The 18,013-nt window shown below is 34.1% G+C and overlaps 1 protein-coding gene across 15 annotated transcripts in view; it reads right to left on the reverse strand.

Annotated features, from left to right (window-relative positions):
- The window catches only part of tenm3 (teneurin transmembrane protein 3), an 842,281-nt gene that overhangs the window by 61,769 nt on the left and 762,499 nt on the right, over positions 1–18,013 (reverse strand). For all 15 annotated transcript variants that reach the window (XM_039751049.1, XM_039751058.1, XM_039751057.1 and 12 more), the window contains 4 exons: positions 13,333–13,452; positions 11,694–11,955; positions 5,287–5,554; positions 3,394–3,537 (listed from right to left, as the gene is read on the reverse strand). In XM_039751049.1, coding sequence (XP_039606983.1) covers positions 3,394–3,537; positions 5,287–5,554; positions 11,694–11,955; positions 13,333–13,452 — 794 coding nt within the window. The remainder of the gene's footprint in view (positions 1–3,393; positions 3,538–5,286; positions 5,555–11,693; positions 11,956–13,332; positions 13,453–18,013) is intronic.

Raw genomic sequence — 18,013 nt, forward strand, 5'->3', positions numbered from 1 at the left:
TCTGCAGAAAGTTGGAGATGGGAGGCCTGGACAGTACAGCTTAGCCTAATACGACTGTGACCCAGAAAATGTGTAAAATAATGATGGCCTTAATGTCTATACAAAACTGGACTGATTGGCCGAGACAAAAATCTTAATTGCTTGTTAATGATGTGCTACTTCAAAATCATTCAGAAAACTCTCTTGAGAACAACAGAAAATAAAGAAATTTAAATGTGAAACAAACACATGTGAACAGTACTTCAATAAGGTACCAAGCAAAGCAAGTCCTTTACAGATAAAGAAGACAATACTTAGAAAAAGAAAAACATATATTAAACTCTAAAAAAAGTTCTGGTTAGTAAGAACCTGAAAAGCTGGTTGGAAGTTGAGTAAAAGTTGCAAACAATAAGGATAGAGCTGCCAGGTAAGAGGAAAAGAGGAAGGACATGCAGGTGGTGGGTGTCACAGAGCAAGATGTAGAGGACAGGAAGACATGGAAAAACAGCAGCTGAAAGAAGAAGAATAATGGAATGCCGAAGACAATTAATTGATCTAACTCCTGAAATTCTAGATTGTCAAATGAGAAACTCAAAGTTTTTGAACAGTAGAGATTTTGATTTGATTTGATCATTCAGTACAAAAATAGTTGATCGATTTCCCAAATGTATTGTGAAACTGAATATTCCTATTCCATAATCGGATGAGTAGAGCAGAAAAATACTACTACTGATAAACATAAACTACTGAAATTAAGTTAGTAATTTTGAGTATCAGGAAAGACAGGACCATTTGAGGTAGTTTGACAACCCGTCTTTGTTTTTTTAAGTGCCAGCTGCAGAAAATGTTGATGCAAAGTTACTGGAAAAAAAATCTATTTCAGTTGTAATTATCCTTTATATGACACAACAAAATTGTGTCACAAGTACACTTCTGAATTGGATCATTTGGAGTGATTGCAGAACAGTTACTTGAGCGAAATGTTTGGCAGTGCTTTCATTCAGCTGCATATGGGAGGTACTGTCAGTCAAGTTCTAAGATTTAAAATGATTTTTTAAGTTCTAATGTATGAGCAGGCGCAGTGGTATTTGTATAAAGTGCCATATACTGTATCACTAAGTTACCTGATGCTAACAGGCTATTTCACAAAGTTTAATGGAGAAAAATACAGATAATAAAATAAAAATACCAACCACTGGATAAATGGGATATAGTCAGATAAATCATTGACATTGATCTCCATAAAAACGACAGGTTAATGCGCAAAGTACATCAAATAAAATCTACAGACCTGAATGCTTGGTTCTAATACTAAAAATTACAGTGCTGCTGGAATGATATGGAGTGCATTTTCCTGGGTCAAACTGAAAATACTTATCCATGTAAAATGCAAGATCAGTGATAATCATCTCTTAAAGATTGTTTGGAGGCTATTTTCATTCTGTGATTGTGAATTTATTTTAGGGTAAGGAAAGGTTTTGCAAAACCATCAACTGCATGCAAAACAGAGTAATCTAACTGGCCTCCTAAAACATTCTTTGAAGAACTGAGGTAGTGTCCTTAGTGCAGAACTGCAGGTTCTCACAAAGTTGCTTTGCTGACATATGCTGAACTGTCACTCTACTATTTGACTCTATATTGGCATGTCCACTTTTTTTGCCAGATGCACATTTATGGTAAAGACAAACAAAATATGCCTTACAAACAACGCTTAAAGGACTTTTTTTTTTTTTAAAAAAAATAACAGATAGGGAATGCACCTTTCTGTAGAACAAAAACCGAAAGGCACACATTATTTTAATAGGGTTACTATGCTGTGTTGTAAATATTTCACACAGACATTTTGGTTTGTTTGTGTTTGAAATATGTCCCAGTGATTTAGGACGATGTCATATCACAGTATCATAAAAAATGTGGTTTAGTAATCATACAGAAGAATGCCAGATACATCCTACTGGGACTCAGATAGGATGAAATAATGGCAGAAGATATATGGTAGAGCTACTTTACTGAAGTAAACAGACCAATGCTGTCACTACACTTGATAGAAATGGCACAGTAATGGACCATTATTATTTTTGGTTTGATTGTGAAAAAAGCACATGCTGTCAATGTAAGAGATGTTAAAGAAAGGAAATAACGCATAATGATATTGTGTTTAATGGAGAGTGAAGTATGATAGGAATCTGGCATTTTTTTAAAAGATAAAAAAGCAAATATTACACATTCTCAATGTGTTTTGCAGAAAAATGTTTATAGTTTGTGATGGAAGGGTTCACTGACTATAAAAAATTGAAACCAACGTATCTAACACAGAGGTTACATAATTCTACATTTGTGTTGAAAAATTAACTGCGGGCCTTAACAGCTTCAACAATCACCCAGACTAAAGGTTCACAAACTTTCAAGAGCAACTGGCACCAATCCAAACAAACTGCAGGGTTTAGTGTCACTCATGGCAATGTTAAGAGAGAGAAAAACAGAAAAGGAAAAAAAGCAGTTCCTCTCTCGCTAAGATTGATTGCTTGAGTTTTATTTTATTAGACAACCAGATGTATAATTATGGTTATTAGCATTATCTCTGTAGTTGCAGATTCTAACAGTGAGTGCTTTTATTTACTAGAGGCACACCCTGCATAAAAGGGTTAAATCCAAGTGCAAATCTCTGTCTAGTTAGGTTTCATTCTTCAAGAAAAGGTAGAGACTGTCATTTTCCTTAAATAGCTAAGTTCTATAATTTTCATCATATGAATACTACAAGTCAGCACACAACGTTATTGCACCTGATTTATTCTGTCATTACCTTGAAAGATTGGTCCTTCACAACTCTCCTCTATTATCTTGAAATGGGATGATGAACAATATTTCATCTTCATTAGAATATTTATTGCAGCATTTCAGCGTGCCCATGCAAACACCTGTCAATGTCCTCATTCCCCCTCCTGAGAATGAATTTCTCTGGCTCATCCAGCTTGTCATTACAACTAATCACTTCGTTTATTCAATTAGACATGCGTCACTTTGAAAAGTCACTGCTTGTCAAACTCTACTCCTTAACATAATTTAAAGCCTCAATCGATTCACCCTCTGTAAAGGGAGTGACAATCATTTTTTTGGTTTATGATCGGATGTCTTAACATTTTTTTTAAGTATTTATATTTAATGCTTTCTGGCTCACAAAATATGATTTTTATGAACTCAAAGTGAAGGTCTTTAGTAAGTGAGCATTTTCATCCTTTCATTCTTCCAAATGAACTCATTAAGCTATATTTAAACATCAGTAACAATCTGATTAATAATGTCAAAAAGTGATTATTCATGACATTAATTTGATATTAATAATTAAACAATCATTTGTATATTACACATCTTATTTCCTTCAATGGAGAATTACTTACTGAAAACATTTCTTACCATTCTGAACATCTAGCACATGGTGATTACTCAGTGTCCAGCCACCCATATTAGATGCATCAAGCTCATATCCTTGTAAAACTGCAGTTCTTTTCTCCCAAAGAATAAGGTCCAAACACGATTCATATTCAAACCCAACTGACACTGAAAAATGAAAATAATACAAGGAATATCTACAGTATAACTTTGGAACAAATATATAGTTATGAGTACTTGAATGGCAAATTAATATTTTAAATCTGTGAATTTGTACAGCACAATTGTATATACCTATAGTTAAGATGGCTTATTGTTAGATCTAAGATGACTGCTTACTTTCTTGACAAGTTAGTGACAGCTTTCATCACTGATGAAAAAAAATGTTGTTTCACAGATGTATCTTTGTCTTGCTGGCTCCTGGCCACACATTAAGGCCTGGAGGGTTGCAGCTGCTACAGGTTTTCATTCTAACCCTTTTCCTAATCAGTGACCTGTTTTCACTGCTAATTGAATTTTAGTAGCCCTGTTAGAAGGATTCAGTCCTCTGAATTGATTCGTTTCCTCATTAAAATGCAGCCAAACAGAAATGAGACATATAACAAGCCAACAGATGACCAGCTAAACTGGGGCTTCAAACTCCAATCAGATTCTTAATGAGAAGCCAATTCTTGCTGTTAATTAAATTCGTTATTTAATTCCACAGCTTGTTGTTGCCCTCATTCTGCCACAGCTGACGTTTCCAAAACTGTTGATTTTCTGTTTTTCATAAGAACATCGTCAAAGTGTTTTGGTGAGCTGAGAGATCAACCTTACTGAGACCTTCACCTTTTTTTTATTTTCAGATAATGTGTGATGTGGCGGCTTGTTTTGTGTCTCATTATTGTCTGGATGCTAAATAAGGAAAATTAAACAACTAAATAGCCCGAGTCAAGTTAATTAAATGAAGTAATTTGTAGCAAAAACTGGTCACTAATTAAGACGATGGTTAGAATGAAAACCTGCAGCCACTGCGGCCCTCCAGGACTGGAGTTTGACACCCCTGCACTAAAGCATAAAAATCAGACTCTGTAAATACTGTATGTCAGTGGGTGGAAAGAAAAGTAAAGCTTAGCTGCTTAGTTTTCATTTACATTAGCTGAAAACATTCTGTTGTCCTGTTATGGCCTAATACATTCTGTGTTCATTTTTCACCATAATTAAAAAGAAAGTGGAGCATCTACATCAGATTACTAGAATGACAGGGATAGTTTTGAAGTTGCTATTTAAATTGTGTGGGGTGCTTTGTCAGAAAATTATTTTAAAGGTGAAGTGTATTTTGAGGAAATTAACATGTTACAGTTGTTTTAATGGGTGCATTTTGAAAAGGTAAAATTCATGTGTTTTAGCATAAAATCTGAATTTCCCCTTGGGATTAATAAAGTATCTGTCTATCTATAATATAATTAAATGCATAATGTGCACAGATGTAATAGTGCTGCTGCTGTACCGCTCCACAAGAATGCTGGGTGGGTTTCTATCTGTTTTGAGTTTTTCTAAGGGGACTAGACTTACCCTTATACATCCTAAAAAAATGTATATCAGGATGACTGGTAACTTTAAATTAGCTAGTATAATCCTGTGACTAAGTGAGAACGGCATGTATGAGTACGTCTTGCGGTAGACTGGGGCCCTAGGTTTTGGCAACCAAGATTCTGAGCTGAGCGAGTCCAGAAATGTATGAATAAATAAAATTCTTGACCAATAAGACAGAAATGTATGATGACCAAATAAATATAATTTGAACTACATGCAGATATTTACTGTATACTCTAACACAACATGCTATTCTCTTAATATACTTATTGCTGAAGAAAAGGACTTTTTACTTGAATAAGTTGAGAAGGCGAGATTTACAGCATCATAAATTATACTTGCCAACTGCCTCTGATAATCCATAGACCTTTTGATTGTAGGCATCCGTCTTGTCCCATATGAAGGTATAAGACAGATTTGGAGAAGCTGGAAACCACTTTTGAAATAGCCTTCCCACCACTGCAACCATTAGATGGACTTTCATCAGATTGAATGGGATAGTTGATAGAGTCATAGTCACTTTGAGGACAGGTTTATAACCTGCCGCACGTGAGCTCAAATAGAAAAGTTTCAGATCACTTCCAGGGATTGCAGTCTCCTCTTGAAGCACCTGATGAGAAAAAGGTTTAGTTTGAATGATCATTTATTTCTATTTTTCATTCATATATTGAATTAAGTAGCAGGCATAGGTATGAACTCTGTAAAACATATTCACATTCAGAAATGTTTTATTGGCTTTAACTTGTAATTTAATTTTATATAACCAATATTAATTACATAAATTATGTTTTCTATGTAAATAGCACAAACTGTTCAAAAGAACAGTTCAGTACAGTATATATACTGCAACTAATGTACCAAGCTACAGTTTCACTTATTACAATATTTCTTTTCCTAGCTCCATTCACCGGGTCTTCAATTCCATGTAGTAGCGGTACATTTCGGTGTCTTGTATGTCTGTAGTACTAGGTTGTTGTACCGTGTTAGCCATTATGAACGTACTGTAGAGAAAAGCCAAGCAAAATGACACCTTTTATTGGCTAACTAAAAAGGTGTCATTTTGCTTGGCTTTTCTCTACATTCATAATGGCTAACACAGTACAACAACCTAGTACTACCTAGCTCCATTGATATTTCAGTTCTGAAGTGGTTTGCACTGTTCTTTTTCAGATCCAGCTGAAGCTGCTCCAAATATACATTCAAGCAGTATTATGTGAGTTAATTTGCTTGGTTTTGAGCAATTTTGGTCTCCAGGCTACAAAAAGGACATAACACAACTAGAAGAAGTCCAGAGAAGAGCAACTAGTCTGATTCCACGGCTACAGGGGATGAATTATGATGAAATATTTAATGAGCTGTGCCTTTTGAGCTTAAGCAAAAGAAGATTAGGAGGACACACGATGTTTAAAATGTTATCCTCAAAAATTATCTACTTATTGTGCAAAGCATGCTGCAGCAGGTTGAATTCATATGTACATTTAACTCTGCTATAGTTTTGGTATGTCAGGAAAAAGAATAATAAAAGACTTCTTCCACTAAAACCAACAGCTGATACACAAAATTTAACAATGACTCTCCTTTATACTGTAAGTATAAATACAACACCATTCCTGCTATCAGTCAGCTGTCTGTGTATTGTACTGCAAAGTGATGGCAACAAATGTAATCAACAAGATGAAATACTGCAAAGCTGGAAAATAAGACTTGTTTGAATTTTTTTTTTATTAGGAAATTTATTAGTACTCTAAGTACTACAAACATGAATCTATTAATCATTTACAGTTATGTAACGAGAACATAGAAAAGGTTTCTTTTGGTGATAATTATACTTACAAAGCATCTGTTAAGTGGTTATTAATCTGTGCAAAATAATTTAATTTTAGAACAGTCAGGAGTGGCTTAACTGAGACATAGTTCTCTTGATATTACGTATTCAAACATTAGATCTGTGAATCATTCAAGTTCATAAGTTACCTTTCTAGTGGATCAAATTTTCATAATATGCCACACTGCACAGAGATAAATAACTTATTTACTTATAGTATGCTTTATAAGCATCATTAAGAACAAATTGATCTTTTATTAAGGTCATACTATGTAAGAGTAAATGAGTAATAAATAAATTTTTGCAGTAACTAAGCTAAATCAGACATTATTATTTTAGCTTTTTTTTTTTTTAACATTTTCCACAAGTTACTACACTGCAGTCTTCACCAGGATAAGTCATACTGTATGATATAGGAAAGAAAGAATTTACTGCTGTGTCAAACATGACTCTTGCATACAGTATAGTGCTAAGGTATTTTCACAAAGTCAGTAAAACACTATCAGAGTGTAAAGGAAGGTCACATTACAGTAACTCAGCTAAATGTGAGGCATGCAACTATTATATAAAAAAAGAATTAATATTATGAATAGTTATTTTAGTTTAAACTGTTTTATTGAACTTCATTTTCTGGATCATTGCAGAAATAATAATTGCTGAACAGTTTGTAGCAGCCCATAGGCAAGCATGCTATGATTGCATTTCTATATGTTTACCTTTTGTTTTGGCTTGCCATCCTAACATAGCACTGCATTCTTTTAAATGAACTGTTTGATATAAACCCTCCCCAGTATTAATATTAGAATGCACTTATTTAAAACCATTGATATGGCTTTTCAAAATTAATAAATATTGGAAATCGCAGATGGTGTCACTATTTCAAAAGCAGGCTGGGCAGAATTTGGTGAACTTATTGTGACTTGATAATCCTACAAACAAACAAGTGTATTCTTATGCAAAATATTACAATTTCACACATATACTGCTGTAATTGGCTCAAATGAAACAGCTTAAAACTTTCTGAAGTAGAAAAAAAATTCACCTTCTATGTGAACACCACTATTACTACAACTGGGGATTTTTTTTTACTAACAGTTGAGTTATTCTATTTGAAAAATGACTCAAAACAGAAAAATGCTAAATGCTTCAGGTGTGAATACAGAAGTATTATAAATGCAATTTAGCAACTGAGACACTCAGAAAGAAAAAAATAAAGATTTTATCAGTTAATTATCAATTTACTTTGAATAAAAATCAGCTGCATCAATTGCTATGAAATTAATTTGTTTGTTACATTGCTTTCTTGTGTTTTTTGCTTTCTCTTTTCGCTGAATAATTCCATTTAACTAACTGACCTGCTCTCTGAAGAATATTTTATTGTTACTCTGGTGGTCCTTAATATTAATCCATTGTACGGCTGTTAAGAATTTTAATTTCTTTGTGTCAAATTCGTATTTTATTTGGAGAACATATATTGTTTCATCAAACATTATTAAATGTAACCCTGAGAGTGTGACTACACTACTGTGAACATCAGAGTGGATGTTGTGCAGTATTTTTTGGAGTCAACACCTCTGATACCCTGAATTGGGCACAACATATCTTGGCTATGCCATCTTGTACAGCTGCACAGTGGAGACCATCTTAACTGACTGCATAACATTAGTGTTTGGAACTTGCTTAGCTCAGAGCTACAATGTACTACAGGGAGTTGTGAAGTTGGCACAAAATATTACTGGCACTCAAGCCAAGTATAACTCTGCCATCCTGCAGTCATTTTTCTCTTTCTTTCAAATGGTACATTACCATTACCATTTTTATTTCTGCATACGAGGACTGTTTTTCTCTGCAGGTCATAAGAGTTATTCAACATCCACTCATACTGAAAATGACTTTATTATCTCTTCTATTTAGATTTCTTGTATTTATGGTCTTTTTTGTGTCTGTTGGTTTTTTATTACTTTTACCACTCTTTAGAAGACATGCAAGCAAGAATTTCATTGTATTATGTACACATCACAATTCACTTAAACAAGAACTTAAAATGTTGTGATATGTAATGAATTCATAGTTTCTTCTGAATTAACAGTGAAAGATGATGTTTTCCAAGCAATTTACTGTTGAAAAGAAAAATTTCTAGCAGTGCTAATGTATTTTTGTGAAGAAATATAAAATGTGTTGTATCAAAACTTATTAGAACTTGATTCTTGTTAAAGGGATCAAATGGGGGTTTATAACATTTTATATGGTTACTATGGCTATACATTTAGTGTTATGAATCCTATTATAGTGAACAAAGTTTACATTACAGTGTTGCATGCCATTACATTTTTTTCTATCATACATAGATGTATATATCATATCTGTTCAATCCCTGATCAATCTGGGTGTGTGTTTGCAGTTAAAGATTTATAGCCATCTCAGAATGCAGTACAAAAAATAGGTTATGGTTTTCATCATAGAAAAAGCAACGCAAAATCTACTGCTGGTAAAGATTGAGCTGCTACAAAATTTACAGCAAAATGAATATATGCACATTCAGCCAGTCCCAAGTCTTTTATTTGGCATATAAGCCAAAATTATTATAAATAATATCCCAAGTGTTTGCAATTAATCTTTTGCTGTATTTTAGGACATCATACTAGTTAGATGTTCTTTATTATTACTCTCAGATGTCTTTTATTGTGATTCATTAGTTTATTAAGCTAGTGTTACCACCAATATTCATATTCCTTCAATATCCAGTTATACAAATCAATAGTATTCACTCTTTTATATAAAGGTATATTGTCATAGTGAAATTAACAATAAGGTGCACATAAATAATGTACGAAAATATTCTACTTTGGAGCACAGAATCGCAGAAGAAACAAGGAAAAAGGGTGTACAAATTATATGATCAAGAAATGAATGTAATGTAAATTAAGGACACAACTATAAAGAGATTTGAAACAAATCTCAATTAATGGGAAATATGGTGTGAGCAGGGCATAGCATTACAGTGTATATTTAAACATCTAGAACAAAATCTCTGCTTGTACTTCTACAGGGCTTTAAAAATATACCTAGTGGAAACTACAAACGTACTTCTCCATAAAAACTATGACACTGAGCTAGAATGAACCCATGATGCATGTTTTAATAAAATATATGCCGGCATATTTTGAATTTACTAAACATTACAATTTCATAGTTTCACACTACTGCATGCCTCAGTTTTGGACTACTCAGTTATACAGCCTACAGGCTCATGTACAACATATAAATGTATGTGTTTTGGGACTTAGTTTTTTATTTTTGTGTAATGGTATGCTATATCTGTGAAACTCAGATTTGTTAAGTAATTTGACCCTTCTTTTCGATGCCTAGATTAAAGAGCAAAACCCACAGCATTTCCCTTTAATTTATTTGTAGGTGAACCCTAAAGGCATACTATTTATTTAGCAAACTCTAAATTATATTCTTTACTTTTGTTGTGCTTTTTCAATAAACAAGTTGTCACCTTGCCTTCTCCTTTCTAAGCAGTCTGGAGCAGTCTCATCTACTCCATCACTCAATTCTCGCTTCAGTTAACTTTGGGGCTTTCTGTTCTTGAGTAAAGGATGAAATTTTGTATCATATCATGGGGCACATCAACTTACACTTTTAATGATTAGTAAGATCTGCAGTGTGTCTTGTTATTTTTATGCTGAAAACAGCAAAATTCTCCATGATCATTCACAATGTAACCATATTTATTGCCAGATGATCGTGTTCTTAGCACCAAGTACATGTTCATTAACAGTAGGAAATACAAAATAAGGAACACTGTGGAATCAACACACTTAGTGGCAGCCACATTTATGTGGCACCACTTTATATTGTAGTTGAAGTAGGTCCCACCACAACCTAAAGGAATGGCCAGCTGTTGATTAGGAGTTTATTATTGAATTTCTAAATAAATATAATAAAAGTCCATTCCACAGCCATGAATTAGATTAACCAGGTTTGAGAATATTATGTTGAGTAAAAAAGTAATTTCATCATGTGCAGCATGACATTATTATGTATCAAAGATAACAGATAGACAGAGAGTATGTTGAATTTCCCTACTTGTGAAATAGTTATACAATGTAATCATTTGTTAACTGCTTAAAAAACAACACAAAAAAATATACTAACCACATAATAACTGTGGGTGTATCAATGTACCTCAGCAAGCAGTTTGCAAATGTAATTGTACCAATTAGGGGGGGTTTGGAAGAGGTATCATTGATTAACTGATTTAAGTTAATGGATTTTCTGCCTTTGATCTGCAGGTATATATAAAATCCTTCAGATCACTACTTTTCTCTCCAATATTACTGTTGTATTCAATTCTGAGGCAGTTTTATTCTTCGGCAAAGATGTTATTACAGACACAAGGCAAGGTTCCAAATTCTAACTGGTTAAAAATAAGCTTTTTAGTGCTAAATAGGAATTGTACTAAAAAAGATGGTCAAGTGTATGATTTTTTGAAAAGGTAGAATTGTGATGTTAGAGCTCAAAGACTAACCACTCGTTGCTACTTTTATGATAATCTGCTAGCTGTAGCCTAGCAACAGAACATGTGGCATATCTAGAATATAACAAGACAACACATTCGATTATATCACTCAAATAGAAAAAAACGAAAGCACTACTTAAAAATCCAAATAAAGTGTGCAGCAATGTTCAATGGGTGAAAAATCATTAAGAAGCGTAGTGTACATAACTGTAATGACTATCATTAAATCTAATAATCTAAGCACAATGATGGTTCTCATATCACAACAAAAATATAATTACATTAGAGATGATTTTAATGTCAATTAAAAGCAAAGACCAGTCAGACACATTTATATCTCTTAAGTTTGTTGATAATAAGTATATCAACACATTCAAAATATGTTTTTTTTTTTTTTACCTGTGTTTCCGGTATGATAGGGCTTTCTTCTGGAGATGATCTGAAGAATGTTGACAATGGTGATGAAACAATAATAGGGCTGGGTCTCACAAAGCCACTAAGGTCACAACTAGGGATGTCATTTTCCTCTTTTTTCATTACAAGCGTATCCATGACATAGAAAACATTCCAGGGGATCCATACAGTACGGTATTGGGTCATAAATGGAGCACGCTCAAAGCTCAGTGTTAAGGAGGCACCACCATTGGCTACTAGATCAAACCTAAAAAATAAATAAATAAATAAGATTGAGCACCAATGTTATGTACTTAAGAGTCTTTGCTTTCCCATGTACTGATTTAACCATCAAAAGGGTTAAACTAAAATGAAATATAACAAGATTTCTGTGTTTTTTTATAAAGGCAAGTGACCCCAGATGATCCAATTATCCATCTTCTGCCCCAGTAAACATGTTGAGGGACTTCTCTGTTTTCTCAGGAGACTGCTCTCTTACAGTAGACATTACTGCGCTCAACATGAAAAATTTATGGTAATGCCGTGTCCTTTTTATTACATTTGTTTAAAAGCAGAAGTCCCATTTGTCAGACAAACCACCAGATTTCACCACCATTTGTTGTCAGTACAACATTTGCTGGTAAAGAATAAAAGGAATCCTTTTTAAAATAATACTCTGCATTCACTGTTGTCCCCAGAGGGTGCACTTTGTCCAGGGATGCTCTTCATGGAGCATTAATGCATCATTGCCCCAGCTGGCCTGAAACAGCTCCCTAGCTATTTTTTGGCCCTGCAATTTTGGCATGAGAACTGAACAGCTGTTTAAATTTGACTTTGGATGCACTGAAACTATCTATATTATTTTTAAAATCAGTGTTAAGTTATCATGATGAGTAAAGCTGCAAATTTAGATTTTCAATCTCTTTTCCACTATCCTTCTAAAATAAAATCTTTTTCTAAACAAGGTATTAACAAACTTGCACATCTCTGCTATTGACCTAAATCTATATGACTGATATTACAAACAGTAAGATGCAAAATAGACACTATTACTAATACCATTAAAAGTCTCATTATTCTAAAGAACACAGCTGTTGATATACGTTATCTATTTTTTACAAAGTGCAATGTATTATTATACATCATGTTTCAAAGCACTTTTTTATAAAATAATATTAAAAAGGAAAAAACATAACTGTCAACACTATGTTTTGCCTGTTTGCTGCACTGTATCAGAGCATTACTGAAACTTGGCCAAGATTCAGTGAAATAACAGGCAATAAACTATTTTAGATTAAAATTATTATGCTCCCACAAATCCATTAATCAGACAGGTTTGTAGATTAAAATACAAAACATTCTGCAAAATGATAAATACTCATTACTCTCTGCACTGAAGCCAATAAACAAGCAACAAATGGAATGTGATTTTAATTCTTCATTCTCCAATTTTAATTTTAGGATCATGACTCAAACTGATAGCTAACCAAGGCATAGTTTTTTTTAGTCTAGAAGCAAAGTAGGCAAAGGCTTTAAAATGAATAGTTTAAAGCAAAAATAACACATGTTCAAACAATATTTACAGAAAAAAAAAAAAAACACCACAATTTGGTATTATGAACAGAAATGATAAACTGAAACATACATTCCATCCTGCCGGGTAATGGTGTATCCATGTTCTGGATAGTGTACAAATGAGACATTAACGCCAATAAGTGGGGTTCCATCCGCTGTTAGCACCTGACCTCTGATGATGGACGCTAGGCTGTAGAATAAATAAACAACAAAACCATTACAATTAGCATCTGTTTTCCCTCTAGGCCAGCTCAGCTATGATTTACTGATAATGCAGTCTAAACCAGGCAATCCATTTTTATTCATGAAATCAACAAAAGAACACTCCCAATCCTCTGCCCCTTTTAACCAAACATAATTTATATTCTTCCAGTGCCTCTTCAATAATTTCAATTTGTAATACGTTTCAAGCTGTTATCTGGAGACTTATCAAGATCAATAAATTCAGAATGAATACTTTAAAACTCAAAATAATATACTTTTCTTTTATATATCCTTTATTTGGCAATTAGGTAAAGAAATTCTAGCATTCCAATTAATTATGAACTATCACTAAACCTTTAGGGACTGGAAGAATAACAATAATAAAAATGATGAAAAGATTTAAAGGCATGTTAAGGAACATTTGTGTTTCAACATTTAATCAACTGCTGTGCCTAACTACATTAATTCTGTTAAATTATTGCAAGCACAGGAGTTCCGGCACTAATCATCTTTCTCTACTCTGTAAGATGCAAGCAACCTGCTTTTAGTAACTGGTGTATTTTCAGGTCATTACTGTTTTATAAAGTGCTAATCAAAGAAACCAAGCCATGTCACTGTCATTAAGATTGTAGTATAAATCAGTCAAATAAAAATAGTACAAAAGGCTTATACTACTTTACTATAAAGTAACAATTTATTAATTTGAATTAATGCAATACTGTTTTGGATAAAAAAGATCAACTTGACTATTGTTGTTGTACTTGAAAATTATTTTATTTGATGACAAACTATTTCTTTTCAATGTTAGACTGCTATTTCACCTCTTACTTACTATACTGCTTTGGTTCTAGTCTTATTCTTGATGCTTTAGTGTGAAACATTTTGACAAAATTTTGATATACTGTACCTATAGATTATTTAACTATACTAAATATACTAAGTAGTAGGGCAGTAGTTATTGCTGCTGCCTCACAGATCTGTACACTGAGTTTGAAGAATTGGCCTGTCTGCATGGAATGTGCATGTTTAAACCATCTCTAAATGGGTTTATTAAAATATGACAGCAATATTGATTAGAACAGGCCATTCAGCCCAACAAAACTCTCTAATCCTATTCTCCTAATTTAGTCAAAATACAATAACACTGAGTTTTTAAATTCCCAAAAGTGCCACTCTCTACCACACTATTTGGCTGTCTGTGTGAAGAAATACTTTCTGTTTTAGAAACTCTGGATTCTCTATTTATCTTGCTGTATTGCCAAAAACGTGTGTCTAAGGCTAACTTCTTTACTCTAAATTAATCCAGGATGACTATGTGTGGGTGTGTAATTGAGAGTTTCATAAAACAGACTGGTGTCTTATCCAGGGTTAGCCTGGTGCCTGATGCTACCAAAATAGGCTTCAGTCCCTGGTAGGACTAAACTGGACAGAGCTGATACAGAAAACAAGTTCATTAAAATATAAGTGATATTATTAATACTCAGACACCTCTTATAGAACTCTAGGAAAACCACATGTAAGTATTTTTCTACTCCATATTAAAGTAAATCAATCTTCAATTTAGAGCCATCCTTTTAAAGACTCTCCACCAGTTATTATTTTGTCATGATGACAGTATGGTATTTGTATTGGTATAAGTTGATTTTAGAGATAGACTAATAGAGCTACATTGTAGTAAATGCAAAGAGAGATACAAACGAAGAACGTCCGTGCCAAAATATGTTAAACTTAACTTGGGGAAGTTAAGTACAAAAAAGGAGTCAGAGCAAGTGTGTGATAACTCAAAAAAATGTTGCCATCTTAACACATTTAGTAATCATTCCATTAATGTTGTACTTTAAATAAGGCTTAAAATGAATCAGGATAATAATTAAATTTCATGTGCACTTCGTGTCTACAACGATCTGTGTAAATGTAGGATTACAGAAATATGAGGCAAGAAATGTTGAACACATAACTAGAACAGAAACTTTTTATGTTCTATTAATGATTGGCCAAATGCTGACATGAAGTGTATAATGTATGAAGACTGAAGTCCAAATATCAAATAAACATTTTCACAAAAGACACAGATATATATGGCGCGCACACACACACACAAACACATATACATATACATCTGCTTGGCTGGTGTAAAGGTAAGAACTGCTGTCTCCAACTCGAGAAGTGGAGGGTTTGATCCCACGGCTTTCATGCATTAACTGTTTTGAAGGGTTAGCAGCTATATATTACTACTATTATAGAGTAAAAGCATGCATCTGATTTATTAGAGTCTGTAACAGCCAGTGTAAATCTATGATACTTGTAAAAGTTAGCGTTTTGTTTCATTATTCACTTTTATTCTTTCAGCCACGTTCATGCTCCCCCCGATTTGACACTGTTAGTTTTCAAATAAATACATGCTATAATAGAGGTGGAGGGTTCTACATTGGAGAAAGAGAACAGAAGCCCTCCTGAAACGTCCACTCACAACATAAGAACAACGTAGCTGCGACAGGTGTAAAGGTGACAGGTGGTACCGTTTGGATGCAGCAAGAGGTTGGGCATTATCCTGCCAATGAATCTGCCACATGCACGTCCTTCAACCAAAAATTTCCTGTCATCCTACATTTACACAGATCTTTGTAGACATGGAAGACACATTAAATGTATGTGTTCCAAATAACGATATATACTGCTCAAAAAAAATTAAAGGAACACTTTTTAATCAGAGTATAGCATCAAATCAATGAAACTTCTGGGATACAGAGGTTGCACGGGTAGTCCAACTTCTCCAGGATGGCACATCAAAACATTGTCAGGCATGCATACAAGCACTTGGGGGCCATACAAATTACTGAGTACGATTTTGAGTTGCTGCAATGAAATTTCGGAAAAATGGATTAGCCTGTCGCATCATTTTTTCACTTTGATTTTCGGGGTGTCTTTGAATTCAGCCATCTGTAGGTTGATAATTTTCATTTCCATCAAACAATGTGGCATTCTTTCATTCCTAGCACATTAAACAGTCCATATCACTAAAGATATCCAGTATGATTTTTTTTTTTCCCCCATTGAGATCTGATGTGTTTTCAAAGTGTTCTTTACTTTTTTAAGCAGTTTATCATTTACCCTATAAAATTCAAGGAACCTCACACCAAGATAAACAGACTTGAGCTGGGAGAACTTTGTATACGACTAAAGCTGCGTCGGTGGGGGGATGGTATAGCAGGCTGCCTGCTGCTGGTGCTAATCGACACATTTGCAAAACAAAAGATGCTGATGAGGAGGTGTAAGGGAATTTAAGGTGGCCCAGGATTAGGCTTCAGGGATTCTACTGTTAAATAATCTTAATACTGCTCTTTGTTTCACTGACCAAAACAAAAAGTTGTGTTTACATTTATAACTACAGTAATCCCTCCTTGGGTTGCGTTCCAGAACCCCCCGCAATAGGTGAAAATTCGCGAAGTAGAAACCATATGTTGGTATGGTTATTTTTATATATTTTAAGCCCTTATAAACTCTCCCGCACTGTTAACATTATTAGAGCCCTCTAGACATGAAATAACACCCTTTAGTCAAAAGTTTAAACTGTGCTCCAAGACAAGACAGAGATGACAGTTCTTTCTAACAATTAATAGAATGCAAACATATCTTCTCTTCAAAGGAGCGCTGTCAGGAGCAGAGAATGTCAGTGAGAGAGAGAGAGCAATCAAAAAATCAATATGCGCTGTTGGGCTTTTAAGTATGTGCACCGCGATAAAGCAGCCGCAACAGAAGGGAGCAATATGAAGGAAGTCTTTCAGCATTTTTAGAGTAGCGTCTGTATCTTCTAGGCAAACAGCCTCTGTGCAAACAGCCCCTCTGCTCACACCCCCTCCGTCAGGAACAGAGAACGTCAGAGAGAGTGAGAGAAACTGAGAAAAGCAAACAATCAAGCACCGCTCGGGAAGCACATCGCATATCATTGAGGAGTTTTATTTAATACGTAATACATGCTCTGTTTGGGTAGCTTCTAAGCCATCTGCCAATAGCGTCCCTTGTATGAAATCAACTGGGCAAACAAACTGAGGAAGCATGTACCATAAATTAAAAGACCCACTGTCCGCAGAAATCCGCGAACCAGCGGAAAATCTGTGATATAAATTTAGATATGCTGACATTTAAAATCCGTGATAGAGTGAAGCCGCGAAAGTTGAAGCGCGATATGGCGAGGGATCACTGTGCATACTTTTTGTTTCTGCACTAATACCTTGGAGTTGTGAGTTACAGGAATATCTGTGCACATTGCAAAATCATTTACACACACAATTGTTGGATCAAACCTTTGCTTTCCTCTCTTTTCCTGGAAACATACAGAATAGTTTCAGTAGTTTTAAAGTCAAAAGTTATATCTTTGCAGGCAAGATATATTTTTTTTTAATTTATAGAAAGTGTTTCACTTTTACAATTTTGTGTGGCAAATGTGTATATACCATGGTTGTGAAGAAATAGCTTTGACTTGTAAAATACAGAATTTTGTCTTTAACCCTAGCAATAGAGTCTGACTTCTACCATTTAACTATTAA

The sequence above is a fragment of the Polypterus senegalus genome, chromosome 4, assembly GCF_016835505.1.
Source record: "Polypterus senegalus isolate Bchr_013 chromosome 4, ASM1683550v1, whole genome shotgun sequence".
NCBI classification, from domain to species: domain Eukaryota; kingdom Metazoa; phylum Chordata; class Cladistia; order Polypteriformes; family Polypteridae; genus Polypterus; species Polypterus senegalus.